This window comes from Xiphias gladius, chromosome 10, assembly GCF_016859285.1.
Source record: "Xiphias gladius isolate SHS-SW01 ecotype Sanya breed wild chromosome 10, ASM1685928v1, whole genome shotgun sequence".
In the NCBI taxonomy this organism is placed as follows: Eukaryota; Metazoa; Chordata; class Actinopteri; order Istiophoriformes; family Xiphiidae; genus Xiphias; species Xiphias gladius.
Window position 1 is genome coordinate 26,752,020 of NC_053409.1, and position 26,546 is coordinate 26,778,565.

Sequence of the window (26,546 nt, forward strand, 5' to 3'; positions counted from 1 at the left end):
TTCCAGATCCATAGTCAGGACGTTCTAAAGTCAAGACTCTGATCTGGTTTCTGTTGTAGTCCGGTCTTGCCAGCTCCCACTGCGATGCCGGTCCAGATGGCAGCATTGTTGCTCGCTGGCTGCACATACTCCACATCTCTCCTCTCTATCCTATAAACATCTCAGAGTCTGAACACAGCCGTCTACCACCCAGCAGGAGACAGGATCCCAACACCGAATCTACCCTGTTATCCCTCTGCTGTTACCATGACAATAGCGATATTATGATCCAGTCTTATTTTCTCTGTCGGGGACAAGGATCTGTTCCCCTTCAGCCTCTGTCAGGTTTCGCTGTGGTGTAATTGGTAGAGATATGCTGCCTTTGTTCTGACGTTTATTCCAGTTATCTAAAACACAGCAGCGAGCTCAAGGCTCTTCTGCTGGTCTTGGATCAGGTCTTATATTCATTATAAGTGTCTCACAATCACTCAATGATTTTAGGACACTAAACTAAAGTTAGATGATGATGTCTTTGGCTTTTCTTGGTGGTTTCACTTTGGATTCAGTACACTCAAAAGACTTAAACGGCCGATTTAGATCATTTAATGCATTTAATGTTTGTTTGTTTTTTTTAAATCTTTTTGTGTCCCCCCCCTAGGACTTCCATCTGAACAGGGTGATGATGGAGGAGGGCGCAGGGGCGGAGCCGTCACCTGCAGGCGCCAGACCAAAGAAGAAGAGCAGGAAGACCTATGACCTGACTGCTGCTGACAAGTTCTGGCAGAAACACAAGGGCAGGTCAGTTCATGAAGAGGAAGACGACTACTGATGACTATTTTGAAAACTTATTAATGGTTTAAGCAACTTTTTTAAGCAAAAATGCCATCGTAACCCAAGCTTCATACTTCATACATAGACAGAATTTTCTGTCGAATATGATTGAAATTTTGTTTTTTGGGGTTTTGGACTGTTGGTTGGACATAACAAGACATTTGAAGATGTCAGTTTGTGCTTTAGGAATGTGTGATGGACATTTTTCATTATTTTCTCACATTTTACAAAACAGTTAATCGAATGAATTTTTTTTTTGTTTTTTGTTTTCTTCACGAGTCGATGAACTTAAGTAATATTTAGTTGTAGCCCTACATTCATTAGCATTGATACAGCCCTTAGATATTGGGTTTGTTCCATTATTTGTTCTGCCAGTTGTAAGGATTTTATACATGTGCCATTAAAAAAAAAACACTATCATTTTCAATTTCCACAGACTTTTTTACATCAATGTCTAAGTTTTAGTTACCATAATGTGAGATTCTAATAAGGGATATTAGTTTTTGTTTTTATACATCTGAATGCAAGTTTTATCCAGGAGGAGTAAAAACTGAATACATCTTAATAATCTAATACACCTTCATATGACAGCTCCTCATCTCACTTAATCCCTGACAAAGTGACTAAATACACTATTTCACACATATTAAACAGAAATTAGAAAAATATATAGATTTCGAAAAATATTTTCCTGAGCATATATTTTCTTTTATCCCTTTAATCATTTGATGACCCCTCAGATTTATGGTGGGTTGGAAACCACTGCCGTAGGGTCTGAGGTTGTTGGATCTGTTGTCCAAAATGTTGAACCAATTTTGATTCAGGCCATATTATGTTAGTGGATTCGGAAATTATACCATATATTATTATATTATTTATTTACCCAATTAGGAGAATTATTGGCTATATGCAAAAGAAAATAAGATAACATTACAGGTATTAAATCTAACTGAGAAGGTCATAAGATACGTCTATATGCCGATGATATCTTACTCTACTTGACAAACCCTTCATCTTCTCTTTGAAAAAATCCACAGTCTGATTCAGATTACTTCATACACTGATACAAATTCAACTTTAACTGAGATGCTAAGGTTGATGACCAAACCCCAGAAAGTGCAGCTGAATCCAAAAAATATTTGAGAATTCAGGTTTTGTCATAACTGAGAGGCAGTTTTCAGTATTGTGATAGCTCTGTTGTGGCAGCCTGTTCCATGAGTTGATTTAGGGAGAGTAAATAGGAAGCCGATTCACTGTTTAGATTTCGAGTGTGCAGTGTTGTGTTTGGCTCTGTGTTACAGTCCATTCCCAGAGGTGGCGGAGTCGGTTCAGGAGGAACTGGACACTTATAGAGCCCAGGAGGACGAGGTCAAGCGCCTGAAGAGCATCATGGTTAGTGACAAACACGACCCACACATACATACACACACACAACATAAATTTGCAAAAAAATCTAAAATTCTGTTTTCGCTTTGTCATTATGGGGTATTGATTGATTGATGAGGCAAAGAATGGATTTAAACAATTTCTGGCAAAAGGCTGCCACGTAACAAAATTTGAAAAAAGTGAAGGGATCTGAATACATTCTGAATGTACTGTAATGTAAAACCTCTGCCCTGAAGGAAGCAAATTAACTTCACTGTGTAAAGGATGTTTAGAGCCCAATAAGATGACCTGTGCTCTCTGCATGGCTCTAACCTGGTACAGATGGCAGAGATCGTTCAAGTTTTTGTTTTTCACACTGAGGTTACCAAACCAACAGATGACAGCAAAAACTGACTCAATAAAAGGAGTATAAAACACTTTCAACAGAGACTTGTCAACATTAAAACTTCTGAGCTTCCTTAAGAAAAGCAACCTTTGCTTTGCCTTTTTATGCCAAAGGTGGAAAATTGTCTTCAGCTTCACTGCACAGCTTTGAAAACAATCAGGACAGGACAGGACAACTAAAATTACAAGACCACTGATGAGGACAAAGAGCAGAAACACAGCTTCAACAACTAACATGGTTTAGTTATAGTAAAATATATAAATATATATATATAATACAAATAAAAGGGGAGAAGGGCTGAATGTTTGTGAAAGCATAGGCAGACTATGAATTCAGTAGTCTAACTGCATTAGACAACACCTGCTGTGGCTCATACCTGTCTTTTAAGGTCATATCCAAGTCAGTACAAGTCATGTCCAAAATCTTGAAGTCAGGTTTAAATCCCTGAGCTCAAGGTTTTCCCAAGTTCCTAAAGTCATGTTCGAGGCTCCGAAACAACATCCAAGTATGAGAGGTCACGTCCAATGTGTCCAGGTTCCCAGGGTTATTGGTTGGGCCGCCAATGCAGTAAAGATGAGGAGATGTGGAGCTGACATCTGTGGTCCCCCAGTGTAAGAGTACGATTGGGAAATTGTGACTGGATTTGGACTTCGGTACAACGGCAGTGCAGGAAGGTTTTACATGTTTTGACTTCAATGCTGACAAGAAACAACTGTATTTGGTCTAATAGTTCTGTGTGTGACTGCAGGGTTTAGAGGGAGAGGACGAAGGCGCCATCAGCATGCTGTCAGACAACACAGCCAAGCTCACCTCTGCCGTCAGGTACTAAACAAAGGGTCAATAATCACCAGTATCATCACAGATTCCACCTACAAATGCTTACAATGTCAATAAACTGGAATAGTTTGGTAATGTACCATTAAATTGCACTTCAAAAATTAACATTCAGACTAATAATAACTCAATTAGCAGCATCCTGAATTAACTAACTTCCTTAGGGTCTGTTTAGGTAGCCTGGTTAAAAGAGAACTGCAGTGGTGGAAAGTAACTACATACTTTTATTCAAGTTTAGTACTTTTCCATTTCCGTTTGTCCCAGTGCGCATCGGAAACACACGGTGCCATGGGACAAGGTGGTAGCTGTTAAAACTAAACACAACTAAACAAAACTTTAATCACAAACAAAGCATTATTTATTATTTATTTACATTTAAAAATCAGAGCATTCACAATAATCACTCAAAATCAGCAGGGGAGGCGCGTAGAGAACAGGTGCATCTGTCTGTGAATTGCTGGGGGGGGGTAGTCCTTAAACTTCTATTTACAACAAGGAACAGGCTGAGAAACCGAACCCAGTGGTTAGTGGTTCTGTCTGTCCACGTCCTCAGCTCCATGTCAGTAGGGCTACAATCACAGCCACAGCGCAGCAGGCCTCACTGGGACCTGAGTGATTGACGTCTCTCTCTCTCTCTATTTTGTTTTAAAATCAGATTAAAAATGCATCAAAAATAGGCAAACATAGAGATTTAGGAGTAACTTCAGTGGGAAATAAAAGCATGACAGATCAGATAACATGAAATACTACACACAATTTATTTACAGAATGTGGAGGTGCCGGTCCCAATCAAATAGGTGCCAGTCCCAGTCTGGGAGGTCCCAGATCCTATTCCGCCAGGATCCGGCAAAGATCAGGCCCTGAGCTTCTCTCTTTCTGCTTTTGATTGTAGAATCTCTGCTTTCAGCTCATTTAGTTAAAAAAAAACAACAACAAAAAACATGACAAGTAACGTAAGAATAAATGATCAACTCTGAAACATGTATTTTTCCAATAATGCATATAGAACTAAACAAAGTCATATAGTATCTACCTTTACAAAGGATTGTCAGATTTAATATCACTTGACCCCTAAAACTAGATCACCTTGGTGGGGAAAGTGACTTCCACTGAAGTGCCCTTGAGCAAAGACCTTAACCCCCATCTGCTTCAATGGAGCTGCGCAGTCAGGTCATGGCGTTCCTGAAAAAGACAGCATTGGCCTCAGTGAAACTTTCCTGAATAAATTTAGGTTAAAAAAAAGACAGTGCAGTGTTTTTACTTCTGTTTCACCCCCCTCAGTGAATATCTCTGGCTGCCTTTAAGCATTTTAAGAATAACTTCTAAAGAAGGAATTTCCATGAGAGGACAGATGAGCCCTGAGCCAGGCAGCATCTGACTAAATTTCTGGTTTCCACCATTAAAACACTTGTTTTTTTAATCCGTAATCATGAAACTATGCTAGAGACTCGCTTCCCAATCGACCTGTTGTCTGCGTCAAGAATTGAAATGTAAAATAGAATTGACAGGGATGTTGTTTTTGGGTGTAACAGCCAGTTGGAAAATTGTTGAGTGTTGGAAGAGGTTTGTGCTCTTTCTGACAGCTTTTCAGTTGTACAGTTATCTTTTTCCACGGATTGAAATGTGTAAAGTCTGGAAGTGTTGTGTTGATGTTGGTTAATAAGAAGCAGGTTGTTGTGGTTTCTTTTGCTAAAGGTTTTAAAATGTTCTGCGTGTTTCCTGCAGCTCTCTGCCCGAGCTGCTGGAGAAGAAAAGGCTGATCGACCTGCACACCAACGTTGCCACGGCCGTACTCGACCACATCAAGGTACAAAGCAGTCAGTGTTCAAACCAATGAAGTTTGTGATCACACGGTTTGTCACTTCGTACCAGGGTTTATACAAAAGTGCATCAGAATACATGTTTTTCTTTTTCTTTTTTCAATGAGAGCATTAACGTTTCAGTTTTTTGTGATCAGTTTCTGGCTATGTTCTCAAAGTTTAATTTTCTCTTCAATTCAGATACTTGAGTAACCAATTTGCTATTCTTGGATATTTACCACTAGTGCAGGAAAAATGTCACATTTCTCCTGAAGGTGGCACCAGAGATCAGGTCATGTTGTGTGTATCCTCTGTACAGCGGGCCCCAGATACATGAGACTTTTTTCAGGGAATTGTTTCTCTGTGATCAAAACCTTGACAGGCTTTCATCTTTGAAAACACAGAGGTGTGGCGGATGCAGTCAGGGTTGCCCCTTGGCCGCAATCATCCTGTAACGCAGGCTCTGAAAAGCCAAAAACTGCACATTCGGCTTCATGCTCAATGTGTTTGCCACATGCCTCACAAAACAAAAGCAAAAATGCTCAAATGAAAATACATATGAATATAAAAATAAAGGAAGCACATCAACAAGCGCTAAACATCCTAATTCTGTCATGTTGCTATAAATGCCAATATTGAGGTTAACACTGAAGTCACCATGTAAATATGATAATATGCATGAAGATTAGAACAGTACGTCTTGGTTTGCAGTGGCATTAGTATAGAGAACAGAGTTTTTTTTGCACTCACTTGATGCTGTTTGTGTTTTCAGAGTCGTAAATTGGACGTTTACTTTGAGTATGAAGAGAAACTGATGAGCAAGTCGACATTAGACAAATCGCTGCTGGACATCATCAGTGACCCAGATGGTACGGACATACACACACACACACACACATACTCGGTGTTTAACACAATCCACTCCAGTTAATGATGTAGGGATTCATAACTTCAGTAGAAGAAGACGAGGAACATTGAGGGAAAGTAGGTTTATCCGAAAATTAATTCCAACAAAATAAAAGCTGGAATGTGTTGAACATATCAGACTGAGATCAGACAGTAACTTCCTCAAATTTAACACACAAACACATAAAGTATTATATAAATAAAGTACTGACCTGTGTGTAAATGTTTGTCTCAGCCGGGACCCCAGAAGACAAAATGAGACTGTTCCTCATCTTCTACATCACCGCTCAGCAGGCTCCTTCAGAGGTAAGTCAGTGGCCAAAATGATACGTAGCTCCAACAAGAAAACCTATGTAAAACTGAATAAACCGAGATGATTCAAACAATAAATATTTCACAAGTCAAAAACAGAAAACACAGACACAGTTTCACTGCTGTGTGTTTATAGCCACCACAGGAAACACTTGGCCATTAATGGATGGCTTATTTTTGTGTCATGCCCTCTGTGTCTAGGCCACATGGATTTATGAGGTTTGAAATTACAGCTTCAGTACTTTTAGTCGTTTGCTCATGGGAGAGCTGTGATGGAAGATTCCCGACCTGATTCAAACATGCACTCAATTTGTAAATGTTCTGGAAGAGCCTGTGAAACAGGCTGTAAAGTTATCGAATCTTTGAATCATGCATATGAAAGCACATTTTCTTTTGTTTTTAAACTTATTTTCTTTTGATTTTAGCATCTCACACAGTTCAATCAGTTTCTATACTATTTCACACTCTAGCGTCTCAGTTCCCAGCGACCTTCCCTTTATAATAATCTTGTTGCATTGACGGAGGCAGCACAGGACTCGGTCCCTTTATACATCTGGGCTTTTGGAGTCTTAGTTCATGTGATTGGCTCCATCTCATAAAGTTTCCTTACCTTTTCAAAAGTTATATTGCGTGTGCGAGCGTTCGGTTTCAGCTGCCTAATTGTGACAAACTTCATAGCAGCCACTTGCAGGTTTTGTAACAGATTTTTGCTCTTCCTTCAAAGCCTTCGGGATGGCACCTTAACACTCATCTCTAACAAATCTTTGAGCAGCTTGAAGGTTTGAGGTGCTGAAAAAGTATGTGGAAAAAGCCATTCCCATGGGTATCATGCTTCGTATCACAGTCAAAATATTCAGCAAAAGAATTTCAGAATATGTTGTTTATTTTCCGCACTGTCGGCCCTAACAACACCTCCTTTAACAACAAACTGGGTCTGGCTCTTTCTTAACCTGGCTTCCTGCTGCCTAATATTTTATGCTGCCAAAGAACGTGTTTTCACTTTAAAACTGCTCTGGTGCGACTTTGTCATCGTCAAAAACTCTCCAAAATTCTGACCGTTTCCAAACCGCCGCTCTGATGGATGCGGACAGGCTGTCTACAGGAGTGTGTTGTTGGATGTGTCACCGTCGCATTTGACTCGAAGCGAACTGAGACAAAAGGCCAGTTTGAGTCACCGAAACACTCCTGCGCCGGCTTAACCAAAACCGTCTCCACTTGGCTGGGATGTCTCAATTGTTCTCTCCGAGTTCAGCCACAGGAGTGCAGAAGGATCCGCAGGAGGAGTTGACTTTCTCACCTCCACACACAAAAACAACACAAGCTCAAAACCACCGAACTGAGATCAGCCCACAGCAAATAGAGAGGGAGGCAATCAGAGTGCAGACTTGGTGTGAGTTCACTTTAGTCACAGTGAGTTTTTATACAGTATTACCAGAGCCAAAAGTATGTGGACAACCCAATCCTCACACCTCTTTACATTAAAATGATGGCAATTGAATGCTGGTGTCGTGTCTGAATAAGCACCCTGGTCACTTTTACGTAAAAGTCACAATGAATATCGGACTGTCAGACCTGAAACGTTTCTGTATCATTTTCAACACAAGTCTGAACTGAATCATGTCAGATGAACATGAAGGCTGCAGGCCACAAGATGAAAGGTGCACAGAGAGAAAGGAGCACGGTTGAACAATCTTTGAAAAACAGTGAAATAGACAGTTAGCCAATAAGTTGTTCAGATCAAACCTTGTCAGATCAGATCAATTTATAGAAAAACGTGTTTCTCCTTGCGGTGGGACCGAAGCTGAAGACGTTAAAAACCCCTCACGCAACCACAGTTTGATGGTAACTGGATTCAGCCTATTCGCTGTGAGAAGAGATGCTGAGCGTCACTGACCAATATAATCCTTCAAAGTCAGCGGCTGAAAAGCATTGCATTGAAAAGCTGCTGTCAGACAATCAAACACAGAAGATAAATGCGGATGTTGTGAGAGAAATAATGTGATTTGGTTATTCCTTGCATTAAAATGGGCTGTTGTTCAGCAGATAACTCTCGAGTGTTAATAGTCCATGCTTGCACCTGGTACTGGATTCTGACATTAATTTACAAATGCTACAGTCATAAACCTGTAAGAAAAGTAGGACAGACGTGTGACTTAGCAGCAGTAGTAGCCATTTTTCTGATGAGAATATTGGGTATTTTATGGGCTGTATTAGAACTCGTGAGAGCAGAGGCTATTCAGTGGTGAGATGGAGACGTGAGGGTTTGTGGTTCAGTTCTGTCAAAACGAAACGTCTTACTGATGAATTAAACTGTGACCTGGATCTGGAACTTTCTGTGATCTTCCCGCGGTTCAGGGTTTCCTTCAAGGAACAAAACAGTGACACCGAGGAAAGCAGAGGATCTGAGGACAGGCAAATTAAAACCACATCACGACAATGCTCCTATTCTTCTCTGGAGTAAAGAGAAGAATAGGAACAGATCGCCAACAATGTCACCGTCATGGTTAAAGGTCAGGAAGTTTGGCTGTTTGACAGTGTGTTTTAGTCACATTACTATCTTATCATGTGTTATTGTTTAGTTTCTATCTTACGATGAGGGACAAACATAACTTCCAATGCACGTCATGCATAGATTTACTTTTGTAGCCTAAAAAATTATTCAGAGCAAAAGAGTTTCTAAAACAGCAAAATATTTTAAAAGTAGGCAAACAAAACACAAACTCAATCTGAACTTGTTCTCTGTTTACTTGTAATGTTTTTATACTTTTATAACTTTTTATTTTCAAACTCAAATCACTACAACAGTATTTCAAATGTTGAAGATCGGGATTTGTAGTTTGTTTTGGGAGTTGGTGTGAACAAAGGTAGTACAAAGTTATTTTTTTCCAAAGTTTATTGTTTGCTAGAGATTTAAGTCTAATGTTAAAGTCCACTATATGTGCAGCTGCAGCAGTGGCTGTGACACACAGATCGTGGAGGCGAATAAGGCACTTTAAACGACTGAGCGCCGGATTGACACAATTTGCTTCGCAATTCCACTCAGAGTCATAGCTCAGTCAAATGTGAACTCTCAGACATGATTCACATATTTTGAGATTCAGTGCGACTTAGGCTTTCTGATGATATCAGTATCTCTGATGTCCATCACAAATGAACATCCGTAAATCTTCTTAGAATCATAGAACAAACACACTCCTTATAACTGCAGAACTTGGCTGAGAAACATGGTGTTTTTAGTTACCTTCAGTATCACAGTGATGCAGTGGTAGTTGTCTGAACATTCACGGCGCTGCAAACCGAACTGCTGATACTGAGTCCAGATTACTTTATGGTGCCAATTTAGACGAATATAGGCTAAAAAGAAACAAGGCTGAAGCTGAAGGCCATAACCAACTCGCTGACTCCGTGGCAACATTATACTTTTTTTACTTCCACCAGTTGCCAGACTTTGAAAACCCCGGTTCAATGCAAGCACATCATTTCTTATTTTTCGGGAATATAAAAATAATAGCGTCAGGTCTTGGTCAGGTCTGGGTCTCAATTTTTACTATATTGGGTTTAGTTTAGTGCTTTGGGTTCCTAAGGCTGTGAAGGCTGTGGATATTCGCCAGGTTCGGGTCTCCATTGCACCTATAGAAATCTACTCAGGTCAACCTAAACTGTTGATCATTGGTACTGAATAATGTTCCCTGAAATGGCACAGCAGCTATGTTTAGTTAATTCCAGAGCTGGTACATCTTATGTGTACTCTTTGGATAAGGAGGTAATGAAATGAGAAAGAGAGTCATTACTGCCACAGTTAACTATTTAAACAATTCCAGGAGCAGCAGTTACTTCAGGCTACTGCTGTTCATCCATCGTTGACATTCACAGCAGTTCACAGGAGAGTTTGCCAGATTGCCAGATTACTGATTTTGCAAGACAAATTTTGACAACAAATTTACAGATGCAATATATCACCTCACCGCAGAGAAGCCTTTTCCAACTACCCTAATACAACATTAAGTATCATTACTCCCCTTCTTCTCAAATTACAGAAACTGTTGTCAGTTATTCATAATGGTAAGGTCGGTCTGAAATATCTCATTAGATGGTATGTCATGACGTTTTGTACGGACATTCATTCTCCCCTCAGGATGAATCCTTGTAACTCAGGTGATCTCCTGGCTTTTAGTCTGACATATTACCCATGAGATTTTATGTGATTGTGTGTGTGTGTGTGTGTGTGTGTGTGTGTGTGTTTTTAAAAAAAAAAAAAAAAAAAACACATCAAGTATCAAGCAATTCCAAGTCCAAAGCCTAAAGTCACAAGTTGTCTTTGTTAAACTAAAAGTGAAATCCTTGATCGATCTTGAATTTCCCATAGGTTTTTTTTTTTTCGCTTTTAAAATTGTAAACTAAACAAAGCTAAAGCCAAACCTGAGCGTAAGTACAGGTATTTAGACCTGTGATCTCTGCTTCACACATTGGCTTTTTACCCATGTGAAGCAGTCAACCAACCAGAGTTTGTAGGTGAGATTAAGAATGGGTCTGTCATCTTTCTGAATAGTTAGCTGTGTAGCATGAAAAGTAGAGAGGGGTTGAGATGTTTGCAGCTGTACAGGTTGTTGTAAGTCGATTATATATAAACAACCAGTCTAAAATCAGCATATTTCTTTGATCGACAAGATAAACGTTCCAAACATCCTCTACCACAGACTTCATTGTCGACTGACAGTGACTTCAGTAGCGGAGATGCATCTCACACCACTGATTATTAAGGGCGAAACAATCAAAATCCCTCAGTCGGACCAAATAAATGAAGTGAACAGAAAATGGTGATTCAGTTCCATTATCAGAACCTACTTGCAGTGCCTTGCTGAGGACCTGTGAATCATTAGGCTTTGGTGGTTTCTCTTCAGTTGGTGTAAAGTCTTGTGCTCATTTCTGGGATGGCAGAAATTCCTCTTGAGATTTGTGTCACTCGTCAAATTTAACCAAGAAAAAGTTCCCTTGACGTCTCAGATGACAGTCATCCAGTTACATTAAAATGATGGCAATTGAATGCTGGTGTCGTGTCTGAATAAGCACCCTGGTCACTTTTACGTAAAAGTCACAATGAATATCGGACTGTCAGACCTGAAACGTTTCTGTATCATTTTCAACACAAGTCTGAACTGAATCATGTCAGATGAACATGAAGGCTGCAGGCCACAAGATGAAAGGTGCACAGAGAGAAAGGAGCACGGTTGAACAATCTTTGAAAAACAGTGAAATAGACAGTTAGCCAATAAGTTGTTCAGATCAAACCTTGTCAGATCAGATCAATTTATAGAAAAACGTGTTTCTCCTTGCGGTGGGACCGAAGCTGAAGACGTTAAAAACCCCTCACGCAACCACAGTTTGATGGTAACTGGATTCAGCCTATTCGCTGTGAGAAGAGATGCTGAGCGTCACTGACCAATATAATCCTTCAAAGTCAGCGGCTGAAAAGCATTGCATTGAAAAGCTGCTGTCAGACAATCAAACACAGAAGATAAATGCGGATGTTGTGAGAGAAATAATGTGATTTGGTTATTCCTTGCATTAAAATGGGCTGTTGTTCAGCAGATAACTCTCGAGTGTTAATAGTCCATGCTTGCACCTGGTACTGGATTCTGACATTAATTTACAAATGCTACAGTCATAAACCTGTAAGAAAAGTAGGACAGACGTGTGACTTAGCAGCAGTAGTAGCCATTTTTCTGATGAGAATATTGGGTATTTTATGGGCTGTATTAGAACTTGTGAGAGCAGAGGCTATTCAGTGGTGAGATGGTGACGTGAGGGTTTGTGGTTCAGTTCTGTCAAAACGAAACGTCTTACTGATGAATTAAACTGTGTCCTGGATCTGGAACTTTCTGTGATCTTCCCGCGGTTCAGGGTTTCCTTCAAGGAACAAAACAGTGACACCGAGGAAAGAAGAGGATCTGAGGACAGGCAAATTAAAACCACATCACGACAATGCTCCTATTCTTCTCTGGAGTAAAGAGAAGAATAGGAACAGATCGCCAACAATGTCACCGTCATGGTTAAAGGTCAGGAAGTTTGGCTGTTTGACAGTGTGTTTTAGTCACATTACTATCTTATCATGTGTTATTGTTTAGTTTCTATCTTACGATGAGGGACAAACATAACTTCCAATGCACGTCATGCATAGATTTACTTTTGTAGCCTAAAAAATTATTCAGAGCAAAAGAGTTTCTAAAACAGCAAAATATTTTAAAAGTAGGCAAACAAAACACAAACTCAATCTGAACTTGTTCTCTGTTTACTTGTAATGTTTTTATACTTTTATAACTTTTTATTTTCAAACTCAAATCACTACAACAGTATTTCAAATGTTGAAGATCGGGATTTGTAGTTTGTTTTGGGGAGTTGGTGTGAACAAAGGTAGTACAAAGTTATTTTTTTCCAAAGTTTATTGTTTGCTAGAGATTTAAGTCTAATGTTAAAGTCCACTATATGTGCAGCTGCAGCAGTGGCTGTGACACACAGATCGTGGAGGCGAATAAGGCACTTTAAACGACTGAGCGCCGGATTGACACAATTTGCTTCGCAATTCCACTCAGAGTCATAGCTCAGTCAAATGTGAACTCTCAGACATGATTCACATATTTTGAGATTCAGTGCGACTTAGGCTTTCTGATGATATCAGTATCTCTGATGTCCATCACAAATGAACATCCGTAAATCTTCTTAGAATCATAGAACAAACACACTCCTTATAACTGCAGAACTTGGCTGAGAAACATGGTGTTTTTAAGTTACCTTCAGTATCACAGTGATGCAGTGGTAGTTGTCTGAACATTCACGGCTACGCTGCAAACCGGAACTGCTGATACTGAGTCCAGCGTACTTTTTATGGTGCCAATTTAGACGAATATAGGCTAAAAAGAAACAAGGCTGAAGCTGTGGCCATAACCAACTCGCTGACTCCGTGGCAACATTATACTTCTTTTTTACTTCCACCAGTTGCCAGACTTTGAAAACCCCCGGTTCAATGCAAGCACATCATTTCTTATTTTTCGGGAAGGAATAACAAAAATAATAGCGTCAGGTCTTGGTCAGGTCTGGGTCTCAATTTTTACGGTACTATTGGGTTTAGTTTAGTGCTTTGGGTTCCTAAGGCTGTGGATATTCGCCAGGTTCGGGTCTCCATTGCACCTATAGAAATCTACTCAGGTCAACCTAAACTGTTGATCATTGTTAGGGTACTGAATAATGTTCCCTGAAATGGCACAGCAGCTATGTTTAGTTAATTCCAGAGCTGGTACATCTTATGTGTGTACTCTTTGGATAAGGAGGTAATGAGAGAAAGAGAGTCATTACTGCCACAGTTAACTATTTAAACAATTCCAGGAGCAGCAGTTACTTCAGGCTACTGCTGTTCATCCATCGTTGACATTCACAGCAGTTCACAGGAGAGTTTGCCAGATTACTGATTTTGCAAGACAACATTTAGGCAAATTTTGGATGCAAATATCACCTCACCAAAGTCGCCTGACTCTCAGTTACTAAAGTAATACTTAAAAACATTAAGTATCATTACTCCCCTTCTTCTTCTCAAATTACAGAAACTGTTGTCAGTTATTCATGTCAGTTACGATATACTCTAAGTTCTACAGAAAAGTATTAAAATGTCCGCAGAAAGTTTTCCAACTACCCTAAAAAAGAATCCGTTGCTCATATGTTTCAAACATTCACTTTGTCACTCACTTATTTAGGAATGGTAAGGTCGGTCTGAAATATCTCATTAGATGGTATGTCATGACGTTTTGTACGGACATTCATTCTCCCCTCAGGATGAATCCTTGTAACTCAGGTGATCTCCTGGCTTTTTACCTAGTGCCGACATAGTTACCCATGAGATTTTGTGTGTGTGTGTGTGTGTGTGTGTGTGTGTGTGTGTGTGTTTAAAAAAAAAAAAAAACACATCAAGTATCAAGCAATTCCAAGTCCAAAGCCTAAAGTCACAAGTTGTCTTTGTTAAACTAAAAGTGAAATCCTTGATCGATCTTGAATTTCCCATAGGTTTTTTTTTTTTTTTACGTTTTAAAATTGTAAACTAAACAAAGCTAAAGCCAAACCTGAGCGTAAGTACAGGTATTTAGACCTGTGATCTGCTTCCCACATTGGCTTTTTTTTACCCATGTGAAGCAGTCAACCAACCAGAGTTTGTAGGTGAGATTAAGAATGGGTCTGTCATCTTTCTGAATAGTTAGCTGTGTAGCTTCGTCCATGAAAAGTAGAGAGGGGTTGAGATGTTTGCAGCTGTACAGGTTGTTGTAAGTCGATTATATATAAACAACCAGTCTAAAATCAGCATATTTCTTTGATCGACAAGATAAACGTTCCAAACATCCTCTACCACAGACTTCATTGTCGACTGACAATGACTTCAGTAGCGGAGATGCATCTCTCACCACTGATTATTAAGGGCGAAACAATCAAAATCCCTCAGTCGGACCAAATAAATGAAGTGAACAGAAAATGGTGATTCAGTTCCATTATCAGAACCTACTTGCAGTGCCTTGCTGAGGACCTGTGAATCATTAGGCTTTGGTGGTTTCTCTTCAGTTGGTGTAAAGTCTTGTGCTCATTTCTGGGATGGCAGAAATTCCTCTTGAGATTTGTGTCACTCGTCAAATTTAACCAAACAAAAGTTCCCTTGACGTCTCAGATGACAGTCATCCAGCTCTTCCCATCATCCGGGCCAGGCTTCTTCACGGACCCTCAACCTAAACCAGCAGGGGGGACGCTTACATCACCAACTGTGGATTGGCGGTAGCCAGTAGAAATGGTTTAGACAGATGGTTTCACGTCATATGTGCCCTCATGTCCTCAAAACCGCATTACTCTGATCAATAGCCACATTGTGGACAGGCCCTATGAGAAGCATCTTTTTGGCTCTAACATAATGATTTTGTTATGAGCCAGCAATCTAACAAAGCTGATCAAGCCAAAGTGCCAAGTTCCTGTTGGAAAGCAGAGACGTCGTTAGTCTCAGCAGGATCAGGTTTAGTTTGGCAGAAAACGAATCTCATCCATTTACAAAATGACAGGGACTGTGATTGTTATTAGTTTACGTTTGCTGTTAAAGAACTAATGCACCCGGAGTTCAGTCTTTGCATTAATTAGCACATTTTGACAATGTTTGCGCTTTTTCCACGAAGAGGTCAACAGGTTTTCTAAACTCCCTGAACTCCATTGAGTGTTTGAATCAATCAAAAGCAGTCAGTCAGTGGTACACCTGCAGAAATCATTTTAACAGTCTGTTTCAATTATTCAGTCAGAGATCATTCAACATCGGTAAAATAGAGCAACTGCCAAGATATGAAAGCAAGAAATCTCACTGAGTCATGGCTATTCATCAATAATGCTGTTAAACCTCTCCAATAAAAACTCTTGGTGGGGTTATCTATTTTCAGTGACATCAGTATTAGGACAGGGGGGTAAAGTTGGCGTGTTCACGGAGCTAGATACTGGCTTTTAGGTACCAGAGACTGAGGCAATAAGTATTTTTTTCTTTGTGGTAGCTTGTGCCGATCTTTGTTTAAAGGTGATTGATCAAACACAATCACACGCAACCAAAGTATTTAGCCAGTTGCAGTAGTTTAAACATTGGATTGTTCGTTCTGTCCCACATTTTGGTCCAAAGGAAGATATCTCATCAATTACCGGCCTGGCGTTTTTCACAAATAATTTTAGGCACTGTTGCCCGCAATGTCTTTTCTCTGCTCCACTGTCTTCACATACGAGTCTCTTTTTTTTTTTTTTGTCTGTCAAGAAAAAAACGACCCATTAGATTCACTTGTGAATGTAATACAAGCCTGTATTTAGTAACAGTTGACTTAATATAATTTTAAAGCTCCATTTCATTTATTACTGACTTTGTCTTAACACACACACAGCGAAACTGTTTTTTGTGTTCTAATGCAGCTGAATTCATGATATACATAGTTGCTCTCATTTATATATTTTTCTGTTTCTGTTGTAAGATGTCGGAACTAGCCTGAAATATTAACATGTTTCATAAAGAGGCTACTCTGTTAACCAGCAGTCATTACCGAGCCATGCTGATAAAATCGTTGTTTTTTTTTTAACACTACATCATCTGAACAAAAACACAGGTTAATGACAGCCGCTGCGCGATGAGATCGACTATACTGACATTTAAACTCGTCACCGAAAAGGTTGCATGCAAACATGTATTCAGTATGCTGTACACAACAAATGTCTGCAAAAGAGCTCTGAACTATAATATAAATCTGGCTCCTGAAATGTTTCCGGTGGACATTGAAACGGGGATGAAGCAGCGAGCGAGCTGGATCCTGGGCTTGGACGATCCGAAAAGCACTTTGCAACGAGGCCTGAGATTCTCAGCGTCTGTTCGAATCTTCAGCTCGTTCTCCGCTTCCCTTGCTGATGGACTGTGTGACAGTTGTCTCCCCTGCCAAAAAATGAGCCTCACTCTTACTTTCATCCCTCTTTTCATCTTCCATCCACCGGAGAGATGGATCACCCTAGGATTACCCCCTCACCCTCCATCACCACTCACTCTTCCTCCCTCCCTTCCTGTCATCTCTGGTCATCCCTCTCCCTCTGTGACCAGCTCTTGGCCCCTTTGATCTCTCTCCCCCTCTCAGACTTCTGTCTCACCCTTTTCTCCCTCCCTCTATCTGCTGCGGAGTCTCCGGAGTGCTGCTCGAGTTTCTGACTGATGCGGTGACATTTAAGCTTCAAAAACACGCACTCCTACGTGGCTCAGCAGTTGTGTAATCCCTCTGTGGCTCCCGCTGAGCTGCCAGTCAGGAGCTTATTCAAGCGAAAACCGCGTGTAGATGATAAACACCACGTCATTTTCACTAGCTGTCGGTAGGAAAGAGGGATCGGGTGGAATGTTTTCTTCGTACCTTTCATATACTGCAACGTTTCCTGGAGTCGTGTTTCCTCGGCGGGGCAGAGAGGCCCCTGAAACAACAGCGGCAAACTGACGTGATGATGAACACGCCACTGAAAGCTACATTATTGAAAATACGTGAGGTGGTGAGGCTTCTGATGAAGCGCTGTCACAATAACCTTCAGTTATTTTAAAGAAGGCGCAGGCTGGAGAATCCCAGATCTCCATCATCAACAACCAGACGAGAGGTCATGTCAATGGGGTCCCGATGCAGAGGACTCCAGCACAGAAATGCAGGATCTTCCCGCTAAAAAGCTGAACCTGGTTCATGCACATTTGAGGTCCTAAGCTGTTCAGTAACATTGGTTTTGAGCAGTAAAAAAAATGAACAAAACTTCCTGCTATAACTATCCATTACAAAAGCAAATGCTGTAAACCTGAGTCTCCCGTACATCTTCCAAAACTACTCTGAGTTATCGTGACTTTGAAGTCTGCGAATGCTAATCTTATCATATTAACATGTTAACATGTCAACGTGTTTCCCAAAGGCTCGCAACACTACAGGATGCTTCCTTGAAAATCAGCTCGTTATCAGATACAGGGGATAACTCAAGAAACACTTTTGTTACTCTAACGTGTTGAATGTCAACTTATTATTTTGCTAATGTTCTCATGTTAACCCAAATTTTCTAATATGCTTAGCATTACATACTTTAAGTCCCTCTTACTTTTCATCCAAATTATACAGAGTGGTCTGTCTTCTATGAAAGCATCTTTGGCCGAGTGTAATATTACAGTTTCTGCTTCTTTGTTTTTACCTGCTCTTGGTATTAACTGCAATGGAGTAAATTTACTGGCGACAGTTGTCGTTACATCCATTGAAATCAACAGTTATTGGCTAAACTTTCACTTGCACCAATTTTTTTAAGGCACTGATAAAGTTGCTGCTCTTGCAATATAAAAATCATTATATGAATGAATGATTACAGAGGTCAAGGGCCATGGGCTGGGAATGGTTGCGGCTCCTGGTTATCTTTCATGTGTCGTAGTTTTTCTTGGTTATCCCTGCTTCTTACTGGAGTTTGGTTGCTCTGTGTGTTGCAGTCTGACTTGGAGCAGTACAAGAAGGCTTTATTGGAAGCAGGCTGCGATCTGTCACCTCTCAACTACATCAAACAGTGGAAGTAAGTCTGTCTGTCTGTTTTGTTAAAATCATCTGATGCAGCAGCGTCATTTAACTGCAACTTCACTTTCAAGCAGCTTTGGTTTCAGTTAGGGAAGATTTAAAATGCCTGTTTAGTGAAAAGACAAAAAGTTAAGTAAATATCCCATTACACATAATTTTCATTTAATTATGATACAATAAATTTATACATAAAAAGGAAATACATAAGCTGTAACAATGTGTATTGTATTTCACTTTATTTAAGAGTTGGGTTTCTTTTAATTTAGGCATTTTAAATCTAGGTTGTGGTTTTATTTCAGTCTGTTCACTTGCATATTTTAGATCCATAGAGATATCATTATAGGTACTGTATTGTTAAATACTGCACCATATCTCCATCATAACATATTTATTGCATTAGATTTAATTTTGTACCAACAATTCATTTTTGTTTAGTTTCTGTAATTGGACAGTATTTTGAGTGCCTTGGAGAGGCGGAGTCCATTTACAGTTAATTTAGGACAATAAAAGTATTAATGATAAGAGTGCAATTCAGTCGCTGTTCAACAGATGAGCCGGTCATGTTGTTTTGGTTTCATCTCATTTTTTCCAGGGCGTTCACCAAGATGGCCACCACCCCGGCCAACTACGGAAACAGTGGAGTCAAACCCATGGGGTAAGTTAGCAACAATAACAATAAATGTTTTTAAATAACATTCGTGGCTTGAGGTTGTTTTAAAAGCTCTTTAATTATCAAACAAATGCATACTGGAAAATTCAGCAACATGTATTATTATCAAAATTAAAAAGGCAGTGTTCCTCATCCACAGTCTTTAATGTCTGGATTATGAAATCATATCTATTTTTCATTCATTCATCATTTTTTTTAAAACTCACTTTTCCAATATATTTTTAATGATTTTGTTTTTTTTTCCCTTCCCCAAATTCCTGATTTAGGAATATTATTTTTTACCATATATATATCCATCCGTATATGTATAAAGCCATATGGAACCCTATATTTTGTATGAAAAAAGTAGACCTACTTTTTAAATAAAAACCTTTGTTAACACCCTGGCTCAGTGAAGTGTCAGCTCAATAATCCACGTGACGGCGCAACTTTGAAAAAGCACCTGGTCCATTTTTTTTTTCATATCATTGTTGCGATCTTTTGGACTAATTCGGCAAATCGCTTGCAACAGTAGGCCTGTTATACTACGTAGGAGCGAGCATTGAAAAATTTGAAAGATAGGCATATTGGATATTCTTTGTGGCTTTAAAAATTAGCTCAGACTTGGATACAGTTTCAAAAGTGCGGTTTCTGACTGAGGAAAATTATTTGTTATTGTCTGTTATTGGTGTCAGTTGTAGTAATAAACCACAATTTCTTCATTTCGTGAACCCTCCTTCCCCTCGATTCTTTCTCCTAATCACTGAATGTATTTGAGGCACAGAAATCTTCCCTGCTTTAAACCCTGAATCTGATATCGTTGTTGGGTTAGATAGAACGATGCTTGGACTGTTGGTCGGACAAAACTGGACATTTGAAGACGTCGCCTTGGAGTCTGATCTTTGTTATCAACCAAAGATTTATATCAATTGAAAAAAGATACAGACAGTATTCAAAGGTACAACAGTACCATCCAACAGTCTCCTGCATGTTCGTACAGCGTAAAGCACATCGTTTTTGTCGCCGTGTGAACCGTCAGTCTGACCCCATTGGCTCAGTGGAGTGCATGTTAAACATGTGCACAATGACTTTTAAACCAAGGCGGATGCAAAGTGAAACAGGAGGAATAGGTAGCAGTGTCAGCACCTGCGGCGAGTCAGTCTAATAGTCAGAGTGTCTCATCAAATGTGCTTTATCCCCGATTGCAATACTAATCGGCTTTAATATTAGTATGAGTAGAAAAGCATCAGCAGCATTAGTGGCATCGGTAAAAGTGTTTTTATTCATTAGGTTAAAAACAGGTCTGTGTCGAGACTACCAGCCTAACCCTGTCCTCCTCTTCTCGGTCTCACTCTGTTTTACTCCCTCCTCCCCCTCCCACCTCCTCTGCAGGCTGTTTTCCAGAGTGATGAATACCGGCTCCCAGTTTGTCATGGAGGGAGTGAAGAACCTGGTGCTCAAACAGCATGTGAGTGAAACAGTTTCTCCTGCCATCGAACAGAACACGACCTGCGCTACATCCACACAGCATCCAGACCCAACAAGCCTGCTCCTGTAAAAGTTCAGTCATTGTCAGTCATAGTCAAGTCAGGGAGGGTCCTTAATCATAACTGAACCACTAAATATGGATCCTTTAGTTATCATGACACATAATAATTCAGACAAATCATTGACTTGAATAAAGTCATCTCTATAAAAGTCTGAACCGCTCCTAAACATACTGATATTATCTGATGGCACAGGTTACTTTTTGATCAGTCGTTTCTCTGCACAGTAAATAGATTTTGCTACTTTTGAACAATGTTTTAGGTCCAAAAGGGATTTTGCTCCTTTCTCTCCTCATTTTCACCCCAGCACCGATTAACCAATTAATCTTCATAAGCGCATTAGTGGAATGTAGAAGCCTGAATATTGTGGCACAGTTGCTGACCATGTGAACATGAATGCAAAAATCACTTAATAGAGACTATTAAGGAATACCATGGTCTATGTCATTTTGTATGGCAGTATGGATGTATCGTGATATGTTGAGGGAAATTTTGGTCAGACGAATTAAAGCCTCCGTGTCGAGTTTTAAAACTCCCAGCTTTGACACCCGTCGCTGGAAGAATCAGGAGAGACGCTGTGGCAGGAAACGATGCACAGGCTGAGAGCAACACATAGAAAGCAGCGACTCTCACCAGGGTCGACTCGAAGACGCTGCAATCACATAAAAAATCTACACATATTGGGCTTCAAATACCTGAAAAATCAAGGTTCACAGGGCAAGGCTTATATCCTGTAACTGTAGAGCAGCTGTGGAGCAGTGCCTGCTCATTGATTTCCTCTGTTTCTGCTGTCTCACAGTATATAACCATCATTTTGTCCAAACCTAGATTCAGTCGATGACTTTGACTGCGGGTCATTTCTTTGCACTTGTCTTGGGTCTTTTCTCTTTAGCTACGAACGTGAACTAACCAAAATCAGAGAGGGTTCTCCACAGGTGGTGCGCTGCAGATCCCTGCTCTGCTCAGTGGTTGGAGTAAAAGCTTTGGTTTGGTTAATGGACTCGGGTTGGAGAAGAACGACTGTAATCCTCATCCCGTCTTCTTCATCAGAATAATTTATCAGACTTTTTTTTTTTTTTTTTTGGTTTGTTTTTCCTCTTAGTCCTTTTAATTGTTCATCATTTCTTTCCTTCCGCTGTCACTTCTCCAACCTGGCAACCTCCAAACTGTCCTCGGCTCCATGTCTTTACCTGAGAACAGCAGATCATTTGAGCATTTTAGAGACCAGCTGAAGTTGGACCATGGTGCAGAGCTGCCAGAACATTACAAAAACTCAGAGTCAGTCTGGATGGAGCCATTCACACTCTGTTAGGGAGGATATTTACAGTCCTCTTCCACACCCACATCCCCAATATTTGAAAATATCTGCTTACCGCACTTTTGAGAACAAAACCCAAACCAAACACAGATTACTGAGGATTCAAAGTGTGTGATTCCGCTCGACGGAAACCGGACCTCAGGTCTGAGTGCAGTTCATTCAGACCTTACCCCCGAAAAAGAGAGCAAAGACAACATTACTCTGGGTTTTTACTGTTAAAATCCGGAGAGTAATTGATGGAAATAAACTAATGAAATTCTAAACTACTTTGTCAAAATACTCCAATCTGTGGTTGTTCAGAGTAACAGACGAAAACAAAATTGAGATTTCCTTTATTTGGAGATCATTAAAAGTATGAAAATAACCCCAATGAAAAGATATGAAAAGTTAAAAAATAAGTTTAAAAAAATGTTTACAATTGACTATTTATTTGTCGTTGATAGTTTTATATCTTACTACAAACAACAACACAGGACATGAAGTTGGACACCAGTCATGTATTTGGTCACTGCATCAAAATGTAGCATGTCAGTTTGACATAATCCTTCTAGGAGTCGAGTTCATCTGAACTGTAACTGAAGTGTGGAAGCACCAAAGAAAACGTTCTTGACGAAGTTAAAGAGGCTCCAACCTGACGTTTATATTACAACTGATCACATGACTACTCATGTTGTAGTGATGACTCTACAGAGAATTATCAGCCGGCTCTGCAGCTCCGCTCGGCTTCACCGAGCTTTACAGTCTCTTCTAGCTCACGGCTTTGTTTTTACCTGTTAGTTGTGGTTCACTCTCACCGCTCTCATAAAGTAAAACTGTTAATGCCGGTTTATCAATCGTGTGTGTGTGTGTGTGTTGATGTTTACGGTATTTTGAAGTAGGTTTACTTCTTTTCTCTCTCAGAATCTTCCAGTCACTCGGATCCTCGACAACCTGATGGAGATGAAGTCCCACCCTGTGAGTTTGTTTTTCTGTTTGGTTTGCTAGAAAATTCAGCCACGCACCAGGGAACAATCAGTGCTTAGTGCTGATCTAGGAACATTTTCAACATTATTTTCCCATGACCTACAGCAATGGAATGAGGAAAAAATCTCACATTTCCAATAAGTGACTGTGTGTGTATTCATGCAGACCCAGATTCAAACTCGATGCTTTCTATTATTTCAGTAACACTTTTAGACTGTGCAGTCTCTGCAGGTTGTGAGCTCCCTGGTTATTACTTACTCATTTCTTATTACTGCTACTATTTATCCATCCATTTTCTGCTGCTCATCCAGGTCCAGGTCAGGTTTAATTATTAATTATTGATATTATTAGGAGCTGTTGTTATACAGCTGGGAAAAAATGTGATATAAATGTCAATAAATTCATGCGCTTGGTAAATATTTCTAGGCCTTATCATCCCCACTGGTTTACAGGATCAGGTACAGATTAAATTACACACTCGCACTTTAAAACATGCAGTTAAACCCACATGTGACCACACATGACCCCAAAGACACACAGTTTAACACACACGGAAGGTGTTGAAGGTTATGCAGGGAAATTTGTGATTCGGCCCCTTTACTCATGTAGTCATTTGACCCTGCACACACACACACCGCAGGTTTCTCAGCGTCTGGAGTTTCACACGACCAACAAAGATCCTGTTGTTATGAATGTGAAGGGGGGTGATGGGGGGGGCAGGACTGGGATAAAGATTAAGGAAATAGAAGAGCACATTCTCCCTACATCAGATTGTCCACAGTTTGTGTGTGTGTGTGTGTGTGTGTGTGTGTGTGTGTGTGTGTGTGTGTGTGTGTGTGTGTGTGTGTGTGTGTGTGTGTGTGTGTGTGTGTGCAGGGTAGAGTACCTGTGTGTGTGAGAATGTTGTCTGTTTTTCGGAGTTAGGTTTGCATGTGTGTCTTTCCGCGTGGAGGTGTGTTGAGTTGGGGTCGAGTTAACGTTGAAGGCAATTAGAGAAGTGCTGATGTGGAACATTAAAGGATTAGTTCAAAGTTTGGAGCCAGGCCCTGGTTAGCCTAGCTTAGCATAGAGACTGGAAGCGGGGGGAAACTGCTAGCCTGGCTCCGTCTGAAGTTCAAAGTTACACCTAGCAGCGGCTCTAAAGCTCAGCCACTAACACGTTATATCTTTCTTGTTGAATCTCTGCACAAAAACAGAAAATGAAAAGTAACAGTGTTCAACGCGGTTTGTAATTTTACGATCTGGAACTATTTCTTGACAGACAACAGCGTGTCCATCCGCCCAGTGCGTCAGCGCAACTGCTGTCGCAGCGTTGGCATCTCACAAAACACAGTAACGTGAAGGATTGGACCTTTAAACCGCTTGCACCAAGAGTTACTGTTCACACATGATCAATGTTAGAGATAGGGTCATCAAATGCCAAGTGAAAGGAAGGTTATAAACTGAAACACAAACAGGTTTCATTACGTGGCGAGTCGTCGGAACCGCATTCTGTTCTGTGCTGTTACCAGCTGCTCCAATAAGAAAGTGAGAATTAATAAAAATCCAGAAAGCTGCTTCACTTTAGTTCATCTCTAAATAAACACATGAATACTCAGTGGGACTCGCTGTCTACCTGCTGCGCTCTGCTCACCTCTTTCTAGCTGGGATCACTGGCTGAAATTCCATTCTTCCAGTTTAATGTGTTTCAGAATTTTATTAAATGATGAGTTGAATCGGATTAAAATGCATGAAATCACGCATTGAAAGTGTAATGACTTATAATCATAAACTAGTAAAGTCAGACATGAAGTTCAGGTCCAGACTGTGGAGGTCACAAACACACTGGTGTTTGGAGACTGATTATCACCGACATTCACGTGCGTTGCCTTTTCTCAGAAATGAGACTGAGATCCATCTGAAACATCCCACTCTCAGAATAAAAGAGAATGCGTGTTTGTTTGTTTTTTCCCAAAAGGGGAAATACTTGGAGCTCCAACAACCAAGTTCAAGTCCTAGTGCTGGATAAGCAGTTTCCAATAAATGTTTAAAACTCTGATATTTTGAAATGTTACTTCCTCTAGCTCCTTTTCAGCAGATCATTAATGCAGCAATCACACTGTGATAAAAAGCGGCAGCTTGAAATAAAACAGTCTCGAAATGTTTCATGATTATTTGACATATTCTTCTTCTGTGTTTATGTTGTCTGTGTTTCATATGATTGTTTTATAATATAATATTTTGGTCTCCGACTCGTCCTCCAAATGGTCAAATGAACTAAAATCCATGCGGATGAACCTGCAGATAAGAGGTTTGTCTTTCAGTAGAAACACATGGCTGATGTAAGACAAACACTCTGATCTGTAAATATTAATGAGGTGACACAGAGCCGCAGCCGATCAGACCTCTGATACAGTTTGACTCCGCAGGTCTGCCAGGGTTTTACGCTAAATGAGCCAAAACTGTGGTGGAACCAGCATCAGCCGGGAGTTTTACTTAGTTAAAGCAGCAGCAGTGAACCGTTCTGCCATCGATCTCAGCTCCACGTTATTAGAAGAAGCAGCTCATAGGCTGCAAATTATCAGGAGGACATTACAAAACCTGAAACCTGAATCCCCCAAAAGCCTCACACATCAACCAAAGACTTGTTTTTGTGCACAGAAGTTTTATTTTCAGTTGTTGTTCGAGGAATAACGGAAACATCTCCTTCCATGAAATCCCTCAAGTAACGTTGTCCCTTTCACAGCGTCTATGTCGGTCGCTCATCGTAGCTCATGAATGCGATGCTTTTTGACAACTGACTGAAGTCTCAGATGTCAGAGGGACCTCGACCTTTGATCAGTGAGGTACAGCTTCTCTAAATCCGGAGCGTGAGGGATCGGCTCCCTGCACCGAGCTGCTGGTTTATGCAGGTTGATTCTCATGGAAAGGAAAAATCATCAGCAGGAATGTAACATACAGATTTTTATAACAACGTAGTTCATCGGAAATGGTTTATAGCGCAGAGAGAAATACAGAAAAAAAAACTAAAAATCACACAGAGGGGCTGCAACTGCCTTCAGAGGACTCAGAAGAAACGCAGTGAAAAACCAACGAGTAAAAGTGTGTATTAGGTCGACTTAGGCTACAAGAGAGGGAGAAAAACACGTGGTAGGTTGAAGTGATTTCCAGAGTTTTGGGCAAGAGCCTCGTCTCCATGGCAATCAGTCCTGGATCTAGGGACACGTACGGTACGACTCTTTGGAGTAGTTGAGAACATGTAACGTCACATTTATCGACACTGAGCGAGAGCAGGTTTTCTCATTCTGGTTTGAGGGTCGTTGTAAAATGTGTTTTATGCTGAGTGTCACCACAATCGCCACACGGTCTGTCAATAAAAACCTCCTGCTGAACCGACTGGAAAACAACCGAGTGTTAAATTCAAACAAGTGATCGTCAGCCTGGAAGTGAGACTGAGCGTTTTTCTCTCTGATCTTCCAGGAAACGGACGACTATCGATACTTTGACCCGAAGATGCTTCGAGGCAGTGAGAGGTACGACGTCCCGCCTTT

General features: G+C 40.4%; 1 protein-coding gene across 1 annotated transcript in view; it reads left to right on the forward strand.

The window, feature by feature from the left end:
• Positions 1-26,546, forward strand: part of scfd1 (sec1 family domain containing 1) — a 37,225-nt gene that overhangs the window by 8,343 nt on the left and 2,336 nt on the right. Inside the window, exons 11-21 of the mRNA XM_040137048.1 lie at positions 638-777; positions 2,112-2,202; positions 3,330-3,403; positions 5,141-5,222; positions 5,987-6,083; positions 6,356-6,426; positions 18,458-18,537; positions 19,132-19,194; positions 20,581-20,656; positions 22,954-23,007; positions 26,476-26,528. Coding sequence (XP_039992982.1) covers positions 638-777; positions 2,112-2,202; positions 3,330-3,403; positions 5,141-5,222; positions 5,987-6,083; positions 6,356-6,426; positions 18,458-18,537; positions 19,132-19,194; positions 20,581-20,656; positions 22,954-23,007; positions 26,476-26,528 — 881 coding nt within the window. The remainder of the gene's footprint in view (positions 1-637; positions 778-2,111; positions 2,203-3,329; positions 3,404-5,140; positions 5,223-5,986; positions 6,084-6,355; positions 6,427-18,457; positions 18,538-19,131; positions 19,195-20,580; positions 20,657-22,953; positions 23,008-26,475; positions 26,529-26,546) is intronic.